The sequence below is a fragment of the Crocodylus siamensis genome, chromosome 3 (genome assembly GCF_052110815.1).
Source record: "Crocodylus siamensis isolate JL-2025a chromosome 3, ASM5211081v1, whole genome shotgun sequence".
Lineage (NCBI taxonomy): Eukaryota > Metazoa > Chordata > Crocodylia > Crocodylidae > Crocodylus > Crocodylus siamensis.
In genome coordinates this window covers 183,563,270-183,583,812 of record NC_143397.1, presented here as the reverse complement: position 1 = coordinate 183,583,812, position 20,543 = coordinate 183,563,270, and the positions used below count along the sequence as shown (strand labels likewise).

Below are 20,543 nucleotides of genomic sequence, written 5' to 3'. Positions count from 1 at the left end.
TATTAATATTGTAGTGATCACTGGGTTCAGTCAACATGGGCATAAACAAAAAGGACTGAGCAACACACTTTATTGTGGATTAGGAGGCAACTTCTGCAGACTCTTGGTCTCTACCTACCTACCATGACCCAGGGATCATCTCCCAACTGCCAGAATCTGTAGTTTTAGTTAGGGAGCATCATTAAATTACAACCTCTATCACTAAATCTTCCCTCCTAATAAGTATACAAATCAATTAATAGAGGAGAGGTTACTAACACTTCACTCTGGAGTGAGTTTTTACCACTCACTTCCCTACTCTCTCTTTTTGCAGCTCTTTTAGCAAGTCTCTAAGAGTTTTTTAGGAGGTTTTACTTTCCTCCCAACCTAATGCAGTATGATGATGATTTGGTTCTATCTCCAGTTTTAAGGTAGGAACCATTGGCTGAAAATAGGCCATATCTACCACTTCTTTTTGGTCTCGATAATTCTCTGAGAGTGCTCATAGATCCTGACAACTGAACCTCAACATGTTCCCCTCATCTGTGTGGACCAGACTATGACCGTGGATTTACCAGGCTTTTCACTGTACTATGCTGATCCCATATATTTGAAGCATAATTCCTCAGACTTGCTCTGTCCCCACATTTTAGTACTAGAAGCTCCCAGGCTCCTCTGTCAAAATGCTATTTTTGTTTCTGCTTCGGCGTTTCATAGATTCACAGATGTTTGGGTCAGAAGGGACCTCAGTAGATTGAGTCTGACCCCCTGCCCTGGGCAGGAAAAAGTGTCTCTTTTGTCTATCTGGCAGCTTTGTGATCCTGATCCTTTGCAGGGTGCAGACAGAAGTGCAGCGCCCCGCTGTAACTGAGAATGCTCTGCAGGAAGCGTTTTGAGTTGCAACGATTCCCTAGAACAATTCTAGGGGGGAGGCGAATCTAGCTGGTGGCTGGGAGCCTGTAGCTGGTTTCCCTTAGCAATGGCCCCTCCTCTCTCCTAGCCTGTCCCCGTTTCAGAATGGGAGGAGGGCAAAGGAGGAGGGCAAGCTCCTTCTAGGAGCTCCCCAGCCGGGAAGGGGGACTCCAATACACCCGCCCCACCCTCAAGCAGGGGCTGAAGAAACCCCAGACCGAGCTCCCTCTGTTTCCTTTCCCCCCTCCCATTCTGAAAACAGTGACAGGCTGGGAAGTAGCACAGACAGAAAACACTACATTTTTAAATGTCTTCATCTGACCCCTCATGCAACGAGAGGTCAGATTTTCACCTGATCGGCCATTTTTTATGCTGTCTGCAGCCATGTACCTGGTGTTTAGTCAAGGTTATCAACTGCTTTCTGTGGCCAGAGTAGGGAAAATTGTCACTTCTGCCTGTGCTCTTAGTAGGATTCTCATACTTCTGCATTTTCCTGGACATGTCCTCTTTTAGGGTCATCCCATCTCTGTCCAGGCATTTTTTTAAAATATTAGCAAATGTGTGGGATTTTGATTGGCCGCTGATTTCCTGGTCTTTCCTGGCTTCCTCCAGCAAGGAGCTGCTTGGGGATGGGGGCAGTGGAGCAAGGTGATTGGAGGCCGGGCCAGTGTGTGTGTGCATGCTGTGTGAGCATGTGTGTGTACGTGCATCAGCACTGGGACTACAGCGGGGCAGGGAGGCAGGAGAAGGGGGTTTTGGGGTCAGCAGGGAGCTGCATGGGCAGCAGGGCTTAGGGGCTGAGGGCTGCAGGTTGGGAGTGAGGGGCACCAGCAGGGTTGGGGGGGCAGGGACTTGTGGACTGGAAGTGAAGGGTATCAGTAGGGACGGGGGGGACAGGTATATAGTAGGTGGGGAGTGAGGGGCAGCATCAAGACTTGGGGGAAAGGGCATTCCCCTTTACCACAAAAATTCATGCCTAAAATTCCAGTAATCTGTGACATCTATGCAGCAATCACTGTTGTACTCCAGCCAAATTTTAACCATCATTTCTTTCAAGAGCCCCAACAAATTGTCTGTCTCTGCTTTTATTTTCCTATCTGCCACAGGGAGTGACTTGATAATTAAGTCTACACAGACTTACACTTCTGTCTTAAGGGTCTTTTCCAGTCTTTTAGCTCTAGCTTTTAGCTTTTAGGATGTATAGCTCTAAACAGGGGTGGACAAAATGGCAGATCCGGACAGCAGCCTGACTCCATTTCACAGCAGCCCCTGCCCATGCCACTCTCCCCCAATCTCCATGGAGACCCCAGCCTGCACTCTCAAGGCCTCCATGGAGACCAGCCCGGAGTGGCAGGAGCTGCTCCAGGGCCAGAACTGGGGCTGGGATCTTGTGGCCGGAGCCAGGGCAGAGCCACGATCCACTGCCTGCGCGCCCCTGCCTGTGGAAGCCATGCTCAAAGGGGCAGGCAGACAGGCAGTGGATTATGGCTCTGCCCTAGCTCCCCAGGCTGTCACGGCCACAAGATCCTGGCCTCAAAGCAGCCCTGCGCTGTCTTGCCCCACTGCTCCTGGGGTCTCCATGGAGACTGGCAGGGAGCAGCGCAGGCAGAGGCTGTTGGGAAATGGAGTCCACCATGGGCCCAATCCAGCCCATGTGCTGGACTTCGCCCACCCCTGCTCTAAAGAGTGCATCAGACAACTTTACCTGGTACGTACATCACAAATAAATAATACTTTTGCAGTATGAGCACGATCTTTGAATCCTCAAAGTACAGTAATGTAATGGTTGGTTAAACAATGCTATTAGAGGCTTGTGAGCTGTTTCCACATATACCGACTGGCCAGAAATATACTGGTGAAATCTCTCATAGGTAAATAATATTTCCAGTAACTCCTCAATCTGTGCATATTTGGTTTCTGCCTCAGTCATGGTTTTGCAAGTACATGAACACTGGTTGCCAATTGATGTTATATTTCTGCAAAAAATCAGTGCTCCAGGCAGAGCTCCCGCATGAATTTAGTGAACTAGGTCATAATCAGCAGCAATTTTCCTTTTCTGGCTTATAAGGAAGACAATGATGACAACAATGCAATTTGCCTCAAAACAATGAATGAGGCAATGACTCAACCACTGGCTACTTAGCCTCTGTGAAGCACACAGAAAGCGTAGCAGATAGATCCTACTTCTAGTTTCGCCTCCCACAACACACACAAGAAAATCCAGTGAAGAAGAAAGGTGAATAAGAAATGAGAACAGCAACATATGAACACCTATACATCATTCAGGAAAGCTCCTTTTTTTTTTTTGTTTAAAACCAAATTCTAAAAATTAAAATCCACATTAAAATTTACAAAAAAACATTCTGCTCATGTCAAAAACTGGAACTGCTTTATATTGGTCCATCCTCTTTATAGTCTCTCTGGAAGAGGGTGACACAAAGCATTTGATCAGGCACAATTTCCTTTAGCAGAGGGCACTACCTTAGATACGCATCAGACATCATATACAAATGTTCTAAGCATGAACACAAAGGTTCTCTACGAAGAGAAATATCCATTTCTCTTTATGAACCAGCAGGATAGAGACTGCAATCTATCACTATGTATTAAGAGCAATACTGTGAAATTTATAATTAAAATAAAACCAATATGCATCTAAATCCAAATTATATAATGAAATGTAATTTTGTCAAATGTGGACACCTTTGGCTGCCAAAAAACTTTGTTTTAAAGAACTCTATTAAGCAAAACACAGCATAAGCTTGATTATGCAAATACCACAAAACCAGAATAATAAAGCTTCAGATTAGTCATGAGACGTTCCAATGATATTAAAAGACTTTAGATGACATTGCCCAGTTTTACATAAACAAGGGTACCTATACACATGCTCCAACTAGAACACATTGGAGTACACATGATTAATCTAGATCCTAACCAGCAGCAGTGCTGACTGGACAAATATTCCTTATTCTGTACGTGTGCTTTAGATTTTTCCATAAGTGTAATATTTTGCAACTGTCTTTTTTGACATAATATTGGTTCCATTCCAGTTCCATCCTCCAAAGCATTTGCAACATATTTACCTTGTTGTCATCCACACAAATTTATATCCTATTCCTGCCTCCAAGTAATTAATGACATAAATACGGCTAAACACACCAACTGTCCCCCATTTGCTATTTTCTCACGGTTTGAAAGCAAACTATTGATTAATCAAGTTTTCTGGAGCGTTCTAATTAGACTGCTCCAGCATGCTGCAGTGTCTCATGTATTCAGCATCCCACGTTTCAAAATGGCAGTGGGGCACTTCAGCTAAAGCTCCTCAAATGAGCTTTAGATAAAAAAGTGCCCCCGTTGCCACTTTGAAATTCAGGACACTGAGTATATTAAATGCTGTGGGATTTTAATTAGAGCGCCTCCCAAAAGCCTCTCTAATTAAAGCGCCCCCCAGCCACTCACCCTAGAGCATGTATATAGGCACCCCAAGAGTGTAGAATACTTGCAATACAATATTTCAAAAGAACTACATATGCAGAGGCATCATAAAGGTATTGCAAGAAAGGGCCTCCGGAGGTTGTTTTGTCCATCTCTCTGCCCTGGGCAAGGAACAAATATAACTAAGATCAGATGCTTTTCTAAGTTGTTCTTTATAGCTCCTGTGATAGGGTATCCAAAATCACCCCGGAGGCAATCAGTTCCAGTGCTCTGTCTTTACATTTCATTTTTTAAAATTTAATTCATTCAAGGATTAATCCCACTTGGTCTTCTCTTTCTATAGTAAAACAGATACACTTGTTTCAACTTTTCTTCATCTGTCAAGATTTTTAAACCTATTATCCTTCTTGCTGCTCTGGACTCTCCCTAGTTTGTGAATATTATTCCTGAAGTCTAGTACAGACACAGCACCCCAGCTGAGGCATCAAAAGTGCTTAGTAGTGCAGAATAATTTCCTCACTTCCTGTTAATAAAACACTTCCTGTTAATACATCCACAAAAGACATCTGCCTTTCTGAAGAGCATCAAACTGTTGACTCATGTTCAGCTTTTGGTCCACTATATCTCCCTAGATCCTTTCCAACAGCAGTGCTGACTAAACAAATATTCCCCATTTTGTATGTGTACTTTTGATTTTTCCATAAGTATAGAATTTTACAACCATCTTTTTGATACATTATTGATTCCACTCCAATTTCATCCACCAAAGCATTTGCAACATCTTTTATCTTGCTGTCATCCATACAAATTTATATCCTAGTTCCACATTGAAGTAATTAATGACATAAAATACTGCTAAACAACCAACTTCCCCTCACTTGCTATTTTCTCCCAGTTTGAAAGCAAACTATTGAAAGGCCATATACAAGTAGTAGAGATCAGCCATCTATATGCCAACAACCTGCTAGCGATTTCATTTAAACCAGATGTTCCTAGTTCACTTATGAGACTGTCTAGTTGGTCTGTGTGAAAACCCTTAAGTCAAGAGCAATCCTATGCACAGTTCTCTCTTCCACCAGGCCAGTTAACCTGTCAAAGGGAAATAGATTGGTTTCATTCCATTTGTTTTGATAGACAGAATCCAGGGTAGTTGTACTTTCTAGACCAGCTAAATCAGAGATGCATAAACTTTCATAAGCAATGCTTTACTTCATCAGACGCTAGCATCTGACTTCAGACTGACATGGCTCACTACCTCTGTTTCAGACGTCTATATTAGCTGTATTTCTCTATGTGCTTATAAAAACTGTTGCCCCAATAATTTGATCTGGTATCTGCCTTGTATTTTTCTGGATACTGACGCTAAGCCACTGACATTTGTTAATTTCTACCAGTACAAAATAAGGAAAAATTCTTACTGGTACACAAAAAGCCCAAGAGCTGAAGCATACATGTGTTCCAGCCCCCTGGCCAGAGAGCTTCAAAGATGAACTCTCCAACAAGGGAGCACCAGAGCTAGGGACAGACATTACAAATAAACCAATTTAGGTGATCAGAAAGTGGTTTAAACCTGCAACAGACCAGATGTTCAGTGCAGATAAGCCAGTTTGAAAATGGCTGAAACTGGTTTGAGATAAACCTGGTTGAATGTAGTATCAGACTTAACTGATTTTGGTCAAACCAGTTTATGCAATGTCTGTCCCAGACCCCTTGCTGGTTTAAGTTAAATCAGGTACCACCAGCATCCCGGCATGCTCTCTGGGCTGGGTGAGGCTCTCTGCTCCAGAGCAGAGCTACCCTCTGCTCCCTTGCTGCAGCTCCAGCAGAGACTTCAGGTATCTGCCTGGTTTCTGCTCCCTCTCTCCCCTCTAAGCAGGGATTCCACTGTCCCCTCTGCCTTACACAGACTCCTCTCAGCATTAGCTAGTAGACCACGTGCTGGCTACGGTCCACATTGTGGCAGACAGGACAAAGGCAGAATCAACATGTAGTTGGTATTGTCCCTCTGTTGTTTTCTTAAATGGGGTGATAAACACTGTGTTATCAATTCCCTGTTGGACTGGTAGGGGGGCGTGGAACCCTGTCCTAACCAGAGTATCTTCACAGGTTCTGGCCACACACCCCTCAGCTCAGCACTGTGGAAGGGAAAGGACGGCTACTGTAGCACCGCTCCCCACTGGCTTCTAGCCTGAGCCACTGCAGGCATATGCCTTCATTTTTTCAGTCCAGAGGAGATGTCTGTGCAGTTAAAAAATGGCGTAGTTTAGCCAGGTAAGGCTAACCTGCAAAGATTGAATCAATTCAGGCTCAGGCTTTTTGAATGCCTGTCCCTTGCCTAAGGGGTTGCTGCCTGGAGCACCTTCACCCTGATTGACAGCCTGCCCTCTCCCCTGCCTGAGAAGGAGAAAGGTTGTCAATTAGTTGAAAAGCAGCAGCTGCCACAAACAACTCAAGAAGGATTCCAGTCCTGGGAGAATGTCCCCCTACCTCACCAAATCAGCTGACTGTGGGAGAGGGGGGCCACTCTCCTCTAGTGGGAAACCTCCCAATTCCTGCCACAGGAAAACAGCCCCCAATCCTTGCACTTGTCTGGGTTAGTCTTGCTACCATAGCATGACAGTTTGTCTCAAGCTGCACTGCTCTAGGCTGATCCAGAGTAATGTGGGGCAAGGGGTGGGGGGGTGCATTCTGCTATGGCAGCAAGGCTCTCCAAGCCTTGCCACCACAGTATGATAGCCTGCCTCACCCTGCACTGCTTTGGGTCATTTCAGACCAATAAGTAGAGGTGAGGCAAGGGGCATTCTGCCAGGGTAGGTTCCCTTCACAAGGGAATGCTCCCCCACCGCTTAAGCAAGTGACCGGTGGCTATTCCCCTGCAGAAGACTACCTCCCCTAATGCCAATAAGCTGATTGGCAGGAAGGGAGAATTTTTTTTTCAGGGCAGGGCAGCCCTGACAACTCATTCCAGGGCAAGTTATCAGGGAGTCAGTGCTCACTCTCTATCCCTCTCCCTGGGAGGGAGGAAGATCAGACAATGGTAATAAATTGGGTATCCTCCATGTCAGAGAAGCATACAGATGTTCAAGTTAACTTGAAAGGAAGGAATTCTTCCTTGTAGGTATTTGACCTAACTCCTTGGGGAAGAACTAGCTCTCTTTTGCAAGAAATCTCTTGAACAACTATACACTCTCTTATTGTGCCAAGAGAAAGGCTCTGATTTTGGCTAGGTAACATCCTCCAGCGCTGGGAGCTACTGCAGGTGCAGCAGTTTATCCTATCCTCTCCTTCCCTGCCTTCTGGGCTTTTGCACCTAAGGAGAGACCTATGCCCAGAATTGATCCCAGAAAGGCACAGGATTTTGGAACAGTATCTGCTTCTTGAATACTATAATATTATCCTTTACCCACAGAGTAAGGCATCTCTGCAAAGGGAATTTTGTGGTTTCCCTTCACTCTGCACATTGTTCGTCATAAGGCAGAGTTCAGTCTGGCTTTTAGTCATTTGGCAAAGATTTAGCATCACCTTCAGATGATCTTGCCCCATTGTTTCATAATTCCTTCTGAAACACAGGGGTGAGAGAAGGGTTTGCATGCAAACCTAGACTGAATCTACAGTATGAAATGCCAATTTTTGAATCTCTGCAGCAAGAAACTGAGTTACCTGTTCAAGAAGAATTTATACAAAACACTCTAGCCCAAACTTCTCTTCCCACAAAATAATGGAAATTTCAAAACACTGTGCATTGTTACTACCAATAAACTCGTAGGAGCAAGCACAGAAGCAAGTTCAATGTCTTCATCGCTACCATGATTACTGATGCATTGTAGGTAAGTAGATAAATATGCTATATTAAAAGAAGAAAAGAAAAACATTAATTAGACAATACCAAGAGATTTCCTAATTTATGGTCTATGATATGAATTATTTTCCTTATTCAGAATTCACTGGATTTAATTATCATATGAATCCTACTACTCTTTTTCAGAGCTACAACTCATAGGAAGTTTAAATTATTCCCAATTAGGCAGGCTGAGTAACAGTATTCAAACATCATCTTCAAAGTTACCACACAATATTCTACATATTTATTTTAGTGATGCACACACACACACTCAACATATATGGAGGAGCTATTATCTGGCACCATAAAGTTATACAAAATAAGTTTATCAGATATTTTTGGCCATTCTGTTCCTGTTAATAGTTTTGTCAATTCATGACAGTATCATATATTTAGTGTTGTTTGGTGCTTTCCAGGCAGCTCCATCTCCTAGAACAATGCAACTGAGAGACTCGGCCTTCATTTTTATCGAAAGTAAGTTTCTAACCCTCTGGCTTGCAGGAAAAAAATGAAAAGTATTACTCCAACGTATCCTAAAGGCTCAAAAACCCAAAAGGCGAAGAGAAAGGACCTACACAGTTGTGTTTTTTAAGCCGGCCTCATGATTTTTTGCAACCCAACTCATGGTTTTTGACCTACTTCTGTTGACAGTACTGCAATAATTTATCCTTCCCCCCTCTACAAATTACTCTAACATTCTAACCAACTAAACAGTTCTAAGCAGCCTCCATTATTTCTTTTTCTTTTTTTTAAACTCAACCTCTGAGAAAAATCTCCTCCCCTCCCCCCAAACACGAAAATTACAATGGCCTGAGGCTCAGGATAGTCAAAGTTCAGTAGTAAAGCAATACAACAGATCTTTTCCATACCAAAAAAAGGGCAAAGTGAAAATTCTGAAGTGACAAAAAAAAATGTTCTCAGATCCCACAAAAACCAGCACTTATTTATAACCTTGAAAGAGCCAAAGATCTCAATTTTTTTTAAATATGACTTTTTACACTAAAATTCTACAGCAAACCCAAAATAAACCATTCAGCCACACCACAACTATTTTTGACCACTCTTAGAAGTATTAAAAGAACGATCCCCCTGAGTTCCATACAGCTGAGCTCATGGTAACTAAGGCTCATATTTAGTTAAGTTTGTCTTCGTACATCTATGTAACTTGGGTTTACAGGCAAAGACAACAGTTAAACAATTCCAAAGCCATCTGAAAATAGCTTTTTGATAGCAAGTAACCTGCAAAGAATATATAATGGAGTGGTATGAAATAAAAAAGATTTATCAGTATTTGTTTGAGATGAACTCCCTAGCTCAGCATGGCTCAGAAGTAATGTATTTCCAAGTTGTGTACCTATTTCAGACCCATGATTCTGTACCCCAATGCTTCCTGTTTCCCAATTCATCCATATAACCCAAAAGAAAGCCACAGCTAGTCTGCTCAACACATCCTTAAAGTTCAAATGAGCATGTTTGACAAATATTGCATTTATGCTGCTTTTTTCAAAGGATCCTACAACCACTTCATATATGTTATAATGCATGCATAAAAATCACTTTTTCCATCCTCTAGTGTGAAACACAGCAAGTGTTACAAGTATAGGGACAGATACAAATGAAGAACTCAGAGCTTTTCCCCAGCACGTCACCAATACGCAAGTCTTCAAGTTACAATCAGATAAATGTCATGCGCTTCTTGAAGCAAAACATACACACACACACAAAACAAAACCCTGCCCTCATGAACTCTTGTCATCAGCTGGGAAGAAGAGAGAGGTCAGGGATGGCCAACCTGAGGCAGGGGTGCCACAAGTGACCCTGGCACACTCACTGTGACACACAGCATATCAGGCAGGGGATGGGCTGCACTGCAGCAGATAGGGTAGGTAGCAAAATGCAAAGCAGCAAGTCAGGCAGAAAGCACAGGAAAGAAAACAAAAAAAGCAGAGCAGCTGATCAGGCAGAAGAAGGGGACCAGTATGGCACTCCAGCAGACTGAAGGATAATGTGTGGCATGCCTGCCAAAAACATTGATCCCCAAAGGACATGGGGAATATGTGCCATGTGAGAAGGCCTAACCTTGGATGACATACTAAGTTTGCTGTTGCAGTTTCAAAGAGATAATGCAGAGGTCAATGCATTTGATGAGACAGGAAAGAGCGCACACAGTGTGATGACCAAGCGAATGTGAATGAGGACAAATACACTGAATGGTAACTGAGTCAGGGGCAGTGGAGATTGAGTGGGTGGAGGACGACTGGGCCAGAGTCAAGGAGCATGTAAATGAAGGGAGGTTGAATAATGAGTAAATAGTGGGTTCAATGAGGTTGGAGGGGAACAGCGAGTTTGATACTAAGTTTTCATGTGTGAGTTTTGTTGGGGGTGTGGGGGAGGAGGGAACATTAGACACAAAAGGGGGAAAAGGAGAAATAATGTCAAATGTACCTCTCTAGGAGTTTGGGGGATGCTATGGGTACGTAAAAGGCCCAACCTGGGGGGGCTGTAGTATGTATGTAGTAGAACATGCTGCTGTTTACGGTACCCGTAAGATAGGAGATTCTTGCAAAGCAAAGAAAAAACTCTTGATAATGTGGTAAACCCAAGGTAAACCATAGGAGTTGCAGCCCAATTCTATAGTAACTCACCTAGAAGGGGTTACTTAGTCATCAAGGTTATCATCTTGGAATGTGAGTGTCCTGATAACAGAAGAATTGTAAATCTTAATTGTCATCTACAGATGAACCAGATATTTGCACAGAGACTGTGTTTATCCTAAAGCAAAGGCAGCAGAGATGACAAAAACCCTGCAGAACTGGACATGTACAACCTAAGGCATTTTTTTAACCCCTATTTTTTCCAGCTTAAAAAAAAAAAAAAAATCACTGAATTAAGTCTCTAGTGAACTTCCCCAACTTTAGTCTGGTCCCCTCTCCCCCATTTCTGCTCTGCTCTCTCCCATATTCCTGCACTGCATACCACAGCCAGTAGTCACACTCGCTACCCCTTCACAACCTTACAATCCTCCCTCCAAAGACCAGTGGTAGCTTGAAAAGAAATGCAAATATGTAGCCAGCCTTTGCCACATGAAATAAAACAGGCACAAAGTTATACAGATATACATCTAGAAAAGAACTTCATCCATTTAAAACCAAAGAGAAAACAGAAACCCGAGTGACCAGGCTTATAGACTCTGAACCTTCCTACATCCTCCAACAGCAAGTAAAGCTTAAAAGAATTCTCTCCTCAGATTCTGTTTAGAGCAATAATCAGCATGGCTCGTTTCATACACTCAGAGGAGTGTAGAATCTACATTATGTACACAAGAAGGCATGATTTGTTTTAGCTGACATGACATGCAAGAAACTCATTAGCAAAAAATATGCCTATGCACTTAAAATCCATTTGAAGATAGTCACATGGTCACTGAATTAACTGTTGTCACATAATGCTTTGTTTATTGTTTTACTTTGAGTACAGACTATCCATTTTAAATCTATGTTGTCTACCATGGCACGTTTTAGTATCTTGCACCTTTGACAAGGCAAAATAAAGTTAAATATACAAGTGCAGCAGTACAGTTTTCCTTAAATTAACCTGACAATGACCCTCACCCCTAAGTTGCAGAAACACCTCTACTGGCAAAAGGATAGTTTATTCATTCTAACCCGTTCAGTTCTTCTGTCGAGGCCATCAGCTGTGAAGCCGAGAGAACCCTAAGAAGATGTATGAAAAGTTTGCAATATGCCTTAGGAAACACCTATAAGATGATCGTGAACCGAAAGCTAATGCAAAATTTGAGTCTGTTCAAATAATAGGTTTTGGGTGGGGTGATCAAGCACAAATCTACCAAGATCCTGATGCTCATTTGGTTTAGAGCACATAAACACATTTCACTGAATTAAAAAAAAAAAAAAACCGCCAAAGTGCTGTGTCCAAACATCACATGCATATGCTGGAAAACTGAGAGGTTAAAATTGGTCTCATGCATTGGCACTGAGCCTTGTTTCTCAATGTCTCGCTCAACCACATTATTTGCAACAAGGGTTAAAAATCAGGTTTCAGCCTTAACTTTTGAACTGTTGGCCTTTAGATGTTTTAACTTTAAAAAAAATATAAAGAAGCATCACAAAGCTCAATTCTCCTACCTAACCTGAGGGCTTTCAGCAAAAAAGGACCTCTGGCTGCAAGATCCCAAAGAACAAATGCAACTATTGTGATAGCTTGCCTTCTTTCCCTGTGGTTCTCCCCAGACAACAGAGTCATTTCCAGATGTTCTCTGCTAAAGAAAAGTGTAGGGTTGTATTACAGGTGATAAATATTAGGAGGGTAGAAGGTCTTTTTAAATTTATCTACCTCCTCTGCTTTAGCCCTTTCTCCCCTTTCTCCCAGGGTGCAGAACAGGGATGTCGAAAATATGGCTCATGGGCAAAATCTGGCCTACAGAGCTCTAGCATCTGACTCATTGTGCTGCCTGTAAGTCTTAGACTGCGGTGCATGCTGGATCCTGTGTGTGGGGTCAGTCTGCAGGCTCAATCTAGGCCACAGACCAGCCCTACACCTTGCATCTGGCCCATAGGGCATGATGAATTTGATACCTTTGTGCAGGAAGAAGTTTGTTCTCTGGTCTTGATTCTCATTACTCTAAACAGCTCTTTCTAGTCCAGGCATCTTTCCCCACAGAGGGCATAAATTAAATCCTCTCTTGGTTTCATCACATTTCAAGCAGGCAGCCTCAGGTGCAAGAGCATCTCTTTGCCTCTCCAATAATTTGGAAGGTTTGCTCAGCAATATTCTGAACAGTCAGTGAAGCCTAAGAAACTACACGTCCTTCCTTCCTTCCTGTGGAATATTGCCACAGGAAAGCCAAATAGCTCCAGTTAATGTTTTTGTAAAGACATTTGCAGGGATGGGACACTTGGTACATGCAGGCAGAGACAGTATTGCCATCATCTGTATTTAAGCTGCGACTCTCCAGAGCTATGTAATAAAGAAAATTCTGTTTAACTGAAGCCTTAAGTTACACAGATCAAAGCTAGTAGATCAGCAGACCCAACAACCCAGTGTTTGCCCATTTTAGTCAGTGCAAATAGACAGGCCTCGCATCAGCAGCAAGGTGTAGTTTTCACTTCACTATGATCATTTCTTCTAACAATGATCAGATTCTACATAAATAGCCTATCTCCAAAGTTTAACATATACTAGTTTAGTTTACATTTACCTGGCAAAACATCCAAAATACTTCACAAATGAGATGTCCTTCTATGAAACTGGCTTACTTCTGAAAATTTCCAGCTTACAAAACAAGAGAGTATGTATGTGTGGTAGCAAAAATTTTGCTCAAAGAAATATTTTCTCTTAAGACAAGCACCACGAATCTTCAGTGCTTCTAAACAGCAAAAAAGGCCTCTAGCTGCAAGATCACAGTGAACAAATACAATTCATTTCACCACACTTTTCTCAGTTTATTTACCTTGGAAGGAGAGAGAACTAAGTCAACCATGGTGAAATTTGAATTCTGACTCCAAGAATCAAGGGTCTTCCCAAGCTCTTGTTTTAAAACAAGGCTGTCAACTGATGACGCAAGGGCCACATGTGGCACCCCCCCCGCAAGGGGTTAGCTTGCAGTTTGTGGGCTCCTGGTCCTACCATTGCTCTCCTGCTGCTGTCATTAGCATCTCTGGGCTCTCCTTCACTCCTCCTGCTTCCCACCCCAGACCCTAGAAGCAGGTTGGCAAAGCCCACCAGGCTGATGGAACCCACAGATGGCTCAAGAGAACCTCGGGATCCCACACAGTGCAGTGCAGCAGTGGGGGAGTAGGAAGGGGGGTGTGAAGGAGGGAGGCACATGCCCCAGCACAGAGCAGCAAATATTTATATCTTTGTAAGACATATTTATACCTTCATATACTATCAGACGATCATTCTGGCTGTATCAAGTGGTTAATCATTTCACCTGCGGGCTGAGAGTGCAAAGTGACAAGTATTTCTGTATTGTTACTGACCTGCTATACTTTGACCTCATGATAAAAGGCCTATCTAGCGTCTGGCACTACCAAAGATCAGCATGATAGAAAAGTTAAGATTTTTTTTCTAGCATTACACTGTCAAAGTTTGTAGTAAGCTTGTTAATTGTTATCTGTCCTGGTGGTAGAGCTTTCTTGGCAGTGGATCCACAAGTCAGACATTTACTCCATCCAGAAACACTTTTTTCAGGGAATACCTGCAAGATGCACTTCTTTACCCATGTCCTTTCAGCTTGGAGCATGGCATTTAGTCTATCATTACTGTCTCAATTTATGCTGTACAGGACATCCCCTACCATGATGATGCATACTCAAATAAATGCTTACAACAGAGTAACATAATAATCTTCTACCAGTGTAAAGTCAATCTAACTGGGTCACACAGATTCCAATTGATAAAATGATTCATAACCCAAGATAACCTACTTTATAGTCTATTACACAACTCAGGTGCTAGTCAACTTTAATTACATAGCCTGAAAAGCATAATGAAGCAAAAGGATGATAATAAAAAAGGAGGCGACCTAAATGTATACATAATACTTGTATGGCTGGCTGTAAATGACATCACTGATATTTTAAGAAAGCCTCCTCAAAGTATCATAGAAGATGTAAAATCTGCCCCCCGCTAGATCATGAAAACAAAGTAAATTACAGGCAGTCCTCCAATTTATGACACAATTGGTTCCTGAAATCGTGTCTTAAGTTAAAATACTGTAACTTGGAACCAATCCTCTCATAAGAAACAATATTATAAATGGGGGATTTTTCACCAACCCCCCCCCCCCAGAATTTTGTACTCAATCAATTATAAATTAGTAATATAGCTACATGAATGTATTTATATTGTAAATAGCAATCATACTGATTTGAAAGGACTTCTTAGAGGTGACTTTGCTGGACTTTTTGAAAGGCTCTTGGTTGGACTTTTTGAAGGGTTCTTGGCTAGAGTTTTCTTAGGAGTCTTGTCTGCCTTCTTAAAGAAAGTGTCCAAGGAAGTTTGCACAGACATTCTCCAGGGAGATGAGCGATGCAGTGAACTTGTTCACTTGTGCGGCGTTACACCTCATGGAGTGGGCTGGAGTAGATGACTAGTGAAGATCCCTTCCAGCCCTACTTTTCTTTGATTCTATAATAAACTGATGACCAGCTTACTAGCTTGGTCTGCAAGAAAATAATCATGAAACCTTATTTATTCTACACAGCAAATGCGAAGTAATAACTTCTCCATTCCAAGAAATCAGAAATCAAGGACCAAATTCTCTTCCTTCCATTCTTGTCAGTAAATCCCACTATCCTAAACAAGACAAGACACAACCCTGGCTCTAAACCAGGCACAGATAATATAGTTTTAACATACAGAACACCATAGAACAGTCCAGGCTCCCACGTGACACAGATACGATATATTTCATAAAAAATATTAACCCAGTTTAAGGGGATTTAGATTGAAGGATTTACAGAAAGCATTCTAAGAAGGGATTTGAATGAAGGGAAAAAAGTAGGATGTCTGATAAACAGGGAGACGGACTAAGTTCCTAGCATAGGAGACAGCATGGTAGGAGTCCTGAAATCTGACTGAATAGCACTAGATTTTGTTTAATTTCCTGGAATCAAAATATTTAAAATTCAAGACATGAATCTTTTTCTTTCAAATAAATCAGGGGTTTTATCTGTGACAGCAGTCCTCAGAGTGAACCAACCAACAAAACTGGCCATCCCTCGACACTCATTTCCAATGCAGTGAAATCATTTAGATTCACAGACCAAAGCTGAAGGGAATGAATGAAGTCCTCCCAGAGAACAAGTATACTGGAAAGAAGGCACTGAAGGTTAATCATCATTTAGATCCACTCACAAAGGCTGAGGACCTCTCCATGCTCCTCTACAAACCAAAAAAAGTTCCCCTCACCCAGACTAAGCCAGGCCTGTCCCTCCTATGTTTTCTTAAGTAAGAATTGGATAGTTCTAGATTAAAAGGAAAGAATGTTCTTAAAACAGAAAGGCACCTCGCATCATGATTTAACTATGATTTTTCAGAAGAACTTAGCAAAGCCTGTTCTTTGTGAATTCAGTATGTTTGATCAGAGTTAGGATATCACAGAGTTGTACTGAAAATTTCTGCCATCAGTTTTGTGTGTAAGACCCACACATAAGGCTAATATTGTCCACGTACATTATGATATAATACACAAACCTTGTGTGCTACCCACTTTACTTTTTATTTAATTAGCATTGGAGACAAGTAATTTTCAAACTAAACCTGCTGGTATAGCAAGAAGGATACCATTGTAAAATCATTCTTTTTTTTTAAATGTGTATTCAATACATAGCACACTAACACAAGTAAATACGGCAATAAAAATATTTTGGCAGAATTACTAAACCTCCAGCACTTACTGGGGTTTACCATATTTCAAAATAGGGCAAAAAAAATTCTGTCTCAATTACCCAAACACTACATTAGGTGCCAATACCACAATGCATTAGGCATTAAATTAACACAAGCCTTTTTAAAAGATTAATATTTTTATAATAAACACTTTCCAATAGCAGCCACTTATTTTCTATGCTCAGTTCAGTTGTAGATTTTTTTCACAAAAGTTTGTCCAAAATTATTTATGAGGATGGTGACTTATAGGCATTGCACAGCATAGACCACCAGTCCTCAACCACACTCGGGGCCAAACCTGGCCTATAAGCCAGGGGTTGAGGACACCCAATATTGAGGATTCTGCCCTGCTGCATGAGCCAACTAAACTTTACTGGCACAGCTTGGCCACTCCCATGGAAATTTCCTCAGCAGGAAATTGTGCCCAGGGAACTGTATTGTTTTTGTGGGGGGTGACTTAATACAGAGAAACCACTTGACAAAAACAAATGGACCACTACAAAATTAGTGACAGCAGTTCCCAGAGAAGTAGCTTGGCAGGCACCGGATGCAAGATGGGGGAGAAGAGCATTTACCTTTTCATGAGGGGCCAGGTGGTATGGCACCCCTAAGGAGATCTCATGGCACCCCAGGGTGCCAAAGCACCTCAGAAGAGAATCACTGTTTTATGGTATAACTGTATCCACAATGGAGCATGGATTCACTTTTATTATTTGGTATAGTTAAAAGCTGAACAAATTCTGTTTAGACAAATTCCAAGTTTCCTGGGACTATAGGAGATGTGAACTGGGCACACCATTCCAGTTATTTTACCCAACACTGTTTCTTTGGTCACTGCCAGATAAACTGGAAAAATATTGGAGCAGTTATCCCACATTAGCTCTGTACTGCTGTAGCTCAGTGGTTACACTCAAGCTAGGTAGTTTAGAGGTAAGCTCAGGTACATCTATGCCATACTGCTGATATTAGTGTGAATGCCCTAAGGCTTGGTCAGGTATCTAGCTCTGAAGATATCCTGCTCCTAATTGAAGGTTTTATGTACTCTAAAAAGGCTTATGATAATACATTCAAAGTCCTGTTACTTGGCAGTGATAAACAAACTGGAAACAGAACTGTATTATTCTCAGGAAAATCCTTTCTGCATAGTCTTAGCTAGATGGTATAATCAAGTACTGCTCCACTGATTTCAACTAAAGTCATGTCTACTTGGACCACAGTTCAGTTGTCCCCACTGTTTTTACATTCCAGTTATAACTACTGAAATACTCCTTGATTTCTTTTGTCACGAACAACATATGGGCAAACTTAAGGTATGACATATGTCAGATTTGATGTTGATAGCTGAATTCTTCATACAGAAAAAAATCATAGCTTGAAACTCTCAGACCCCTTTGGACAATTTAACCTTAAAAAAACCTTAACTGCCAGTGTAGCATATAAAAAAACCACACTGAATTACATAAGTATACGAGATCCTCTAAATCCAATTCCCTTTTGAAGCACTGAGTAATTCTACTGACAAGACAACTGAATAGTTGTTTTCCAGCACCCTCTGCTGGAAGTACTTCAAACCTGTTGGTATACTACTATGACTACTACATGCAAAGCATTAATATTAATCTAGAGCCTCTAGATTCTAGGCACTTTTTATTAATAAATTTTTAAGCATCTTAATTTTTCTTTAATTTAAATAGCATTCATGAACAGTAGTCTAACAGCCGATTTCTCCAGTTCAAGTACAAAAGCAAGGCTTTTGCACAGCTACTGAAAAAAGTTTGGGCACTTAATACTGAACATGCTAGAATTTAGGCATAAGAATAGAATGTATAAAGATTCAGTGCACAGGGCTAACAGAACTTGTCTGATGAACTCAACAACCACATGAACCTTGAAAGTAAAACTTTCAAACTCTAATCATAATACAAACTAATCTGGCACAGTATTGTTAGTCAAATACATGCTAATTAAACCACTGCATGTATTTTGAATTCCTTGTAAATCCAAAATTATATTTCCTAAATCATGCCTCATTGAAGAGTGACTACTTGACCCTAATTATTATGATCAATACTTATTTTTACCTTCCTTCCCTCAACCATTGCCTTTTTTAAGTAAAGGGAATCTCATTCCTCTATACTTATGAAAAAGTTCTGCAAATATCACCGTCCCAGAAACCCCTAAGACAACTCTTCAGAGCAAATTTAATGAACTCTGATACCAGGTCATACATAGTGTGTTTCATTAAGTACATCTCAAAGTACTGTAAAAGAGATCGGTATCACCATTCACCATTTTACAGACAGGAAGCCAAGGTATGGGGTCATCCAACAGGAGAGCGGCACAGCCAGGAATAGACCACAAGTTCAAATCATTGTCTACTGCTTTACCAGGTCACATTTTCTATTTTTAGATTTGTTGTGGGAAGGCGTTAGAAGGGCTATGCTGATCTGAGGCAATTAGGTGAAGGGGGACACACAAGGAATTTAAGGGGTCTTTGTGCGTGAAGGCCATTTTGGAGTGAAAAGACAAAAAAAGGGAACACATTCTACCAAGAGTACTCAAACCTGAATGTCAGATCATTTGGGTTTGTGTTTTATAAGTTGAAATATTTTCTCACCTTACAAGGTTCATCTTCCTTCTCTTCACCAGGCAGACTACTTGCATAGGAATCTTCATCCAGTATGTCAAATGGGCTGTAATCTTTTTCTGATCCATTAGACCTACCGACATCATCAACAGAATCACTGTCCTTCTCCCAGTCAATGAATTGTGGTTCACCTAACATAAAACAACGGTAAAAATTGAAGACATTTTTATTAATTAATCCTATGCATGCTAATTAAAACTACGAATTCAGCTATAATTGACAGCAAGTATACTGTTAAATGAATTATCTCCAATTTCTACATTCATATAGTGTTTCCTTTACGACTTCCATAACATACTATTTTAATACAATCATTCATAAAGGCTTTACTCTAATACACTATTCTGAAGCTAAGCATCAGGAAAATACTAACTCCTACAGAGATGACTAACAAATGACAGGCCAAGTACTTGTGTATGAAATATCACTGGTTAACAACTGTTCCAGAGCTCAATATTATTGTCTCCAAAAAAACCTATAATTTTTTAATGGTTTATCAAGTTATTTTTAAAGAGCTGTCACTCACAAGCGTAGAAGTAAATCCAACAGACAAACTGTCTGAGAAATTTTAATACTGGCAGCAGAGCAAAACCACTTTCAGAACTTTACTTGCTAGCAAGATGGATAACTAAAGAAAGAGAGAGGCACAGAAAAGTTTTTCCAAAACAGACAAGTAGAGAGAGAAAGTCCTATCTACAATGACAGGATTATGAAGTGGAACAGAGAGACCTATCCCATGTTCAATTATGCCTCTAACTCATCCATTTATTCTTCCACTTTCCCCTGAAGAAGACCAATTATTAAAAATACCTGCATACAAATGTTTAAAATAGCCAGAGTATCCGAGTCAATAACTATCACCTATCGGATCCTTTAAAGTCAACAGGGCTCTGGAGCAGGCACAAAAGCTGTCCTACAACCTTCAGTTTCTTCACTGTCCAAGCCCCCAAGGTCTGGAATGGCCTGCCACCAGAGGTGGTTCAAGCACCTACACTGAACACCTTCAAGAGCAAATTGGATGCTTATCTTGCTGGGATCCTATGACCCCAGCTGACTTCCTGCTCTCCGGGCGGGGGGCTGGACTCGATGATCCTCCGAGGTCCCTTCCAGCCCTAATGTCTATGAAGTCTATGAAATACAATATTAGGGTCTTAGGTGGCAAGCTCTTGAGAGGAAAGAATCTATTTGTGTGTGACGCACATAACACACTTAGCAGCACAAAGAGAAGAGGAGTAGAGAAGCTCCTTCTGTAAGACTGGGAGCATGGCTGCCTTTTTCTAAAATCTCAGAACAAATAAGGAGCAGGTGAAA

The 20,543-nt window shown here is 41.4% G+C and overlaps 1 protein-coding gene across 2 annotated transcripts in view; it reads right to left on the bottom strand.

Moving 5' to 3' along the window:
- Nucleotides 1-20,543, bottom strand: part of SPIDR (scaffold protein involved in DNA repair) — a 321,375-nt gene that overhangs the window by 280,646 nt on the left and 20,186 nt on the right. For both annotated transcript variants that reach the window (XM_090039932.1, XM_090039933.1), the window contains exon 5: nucleotides 19,203-19,363. In XM_090039932.1, coding sequence (XP_089896058.1) covers nucleotides 19,203-19,363 — 161 coding nt within the window. The remainder of the gene's footprint in view (nucleotides 1-19,202; nucleotides 19,364-20,543) is intronic.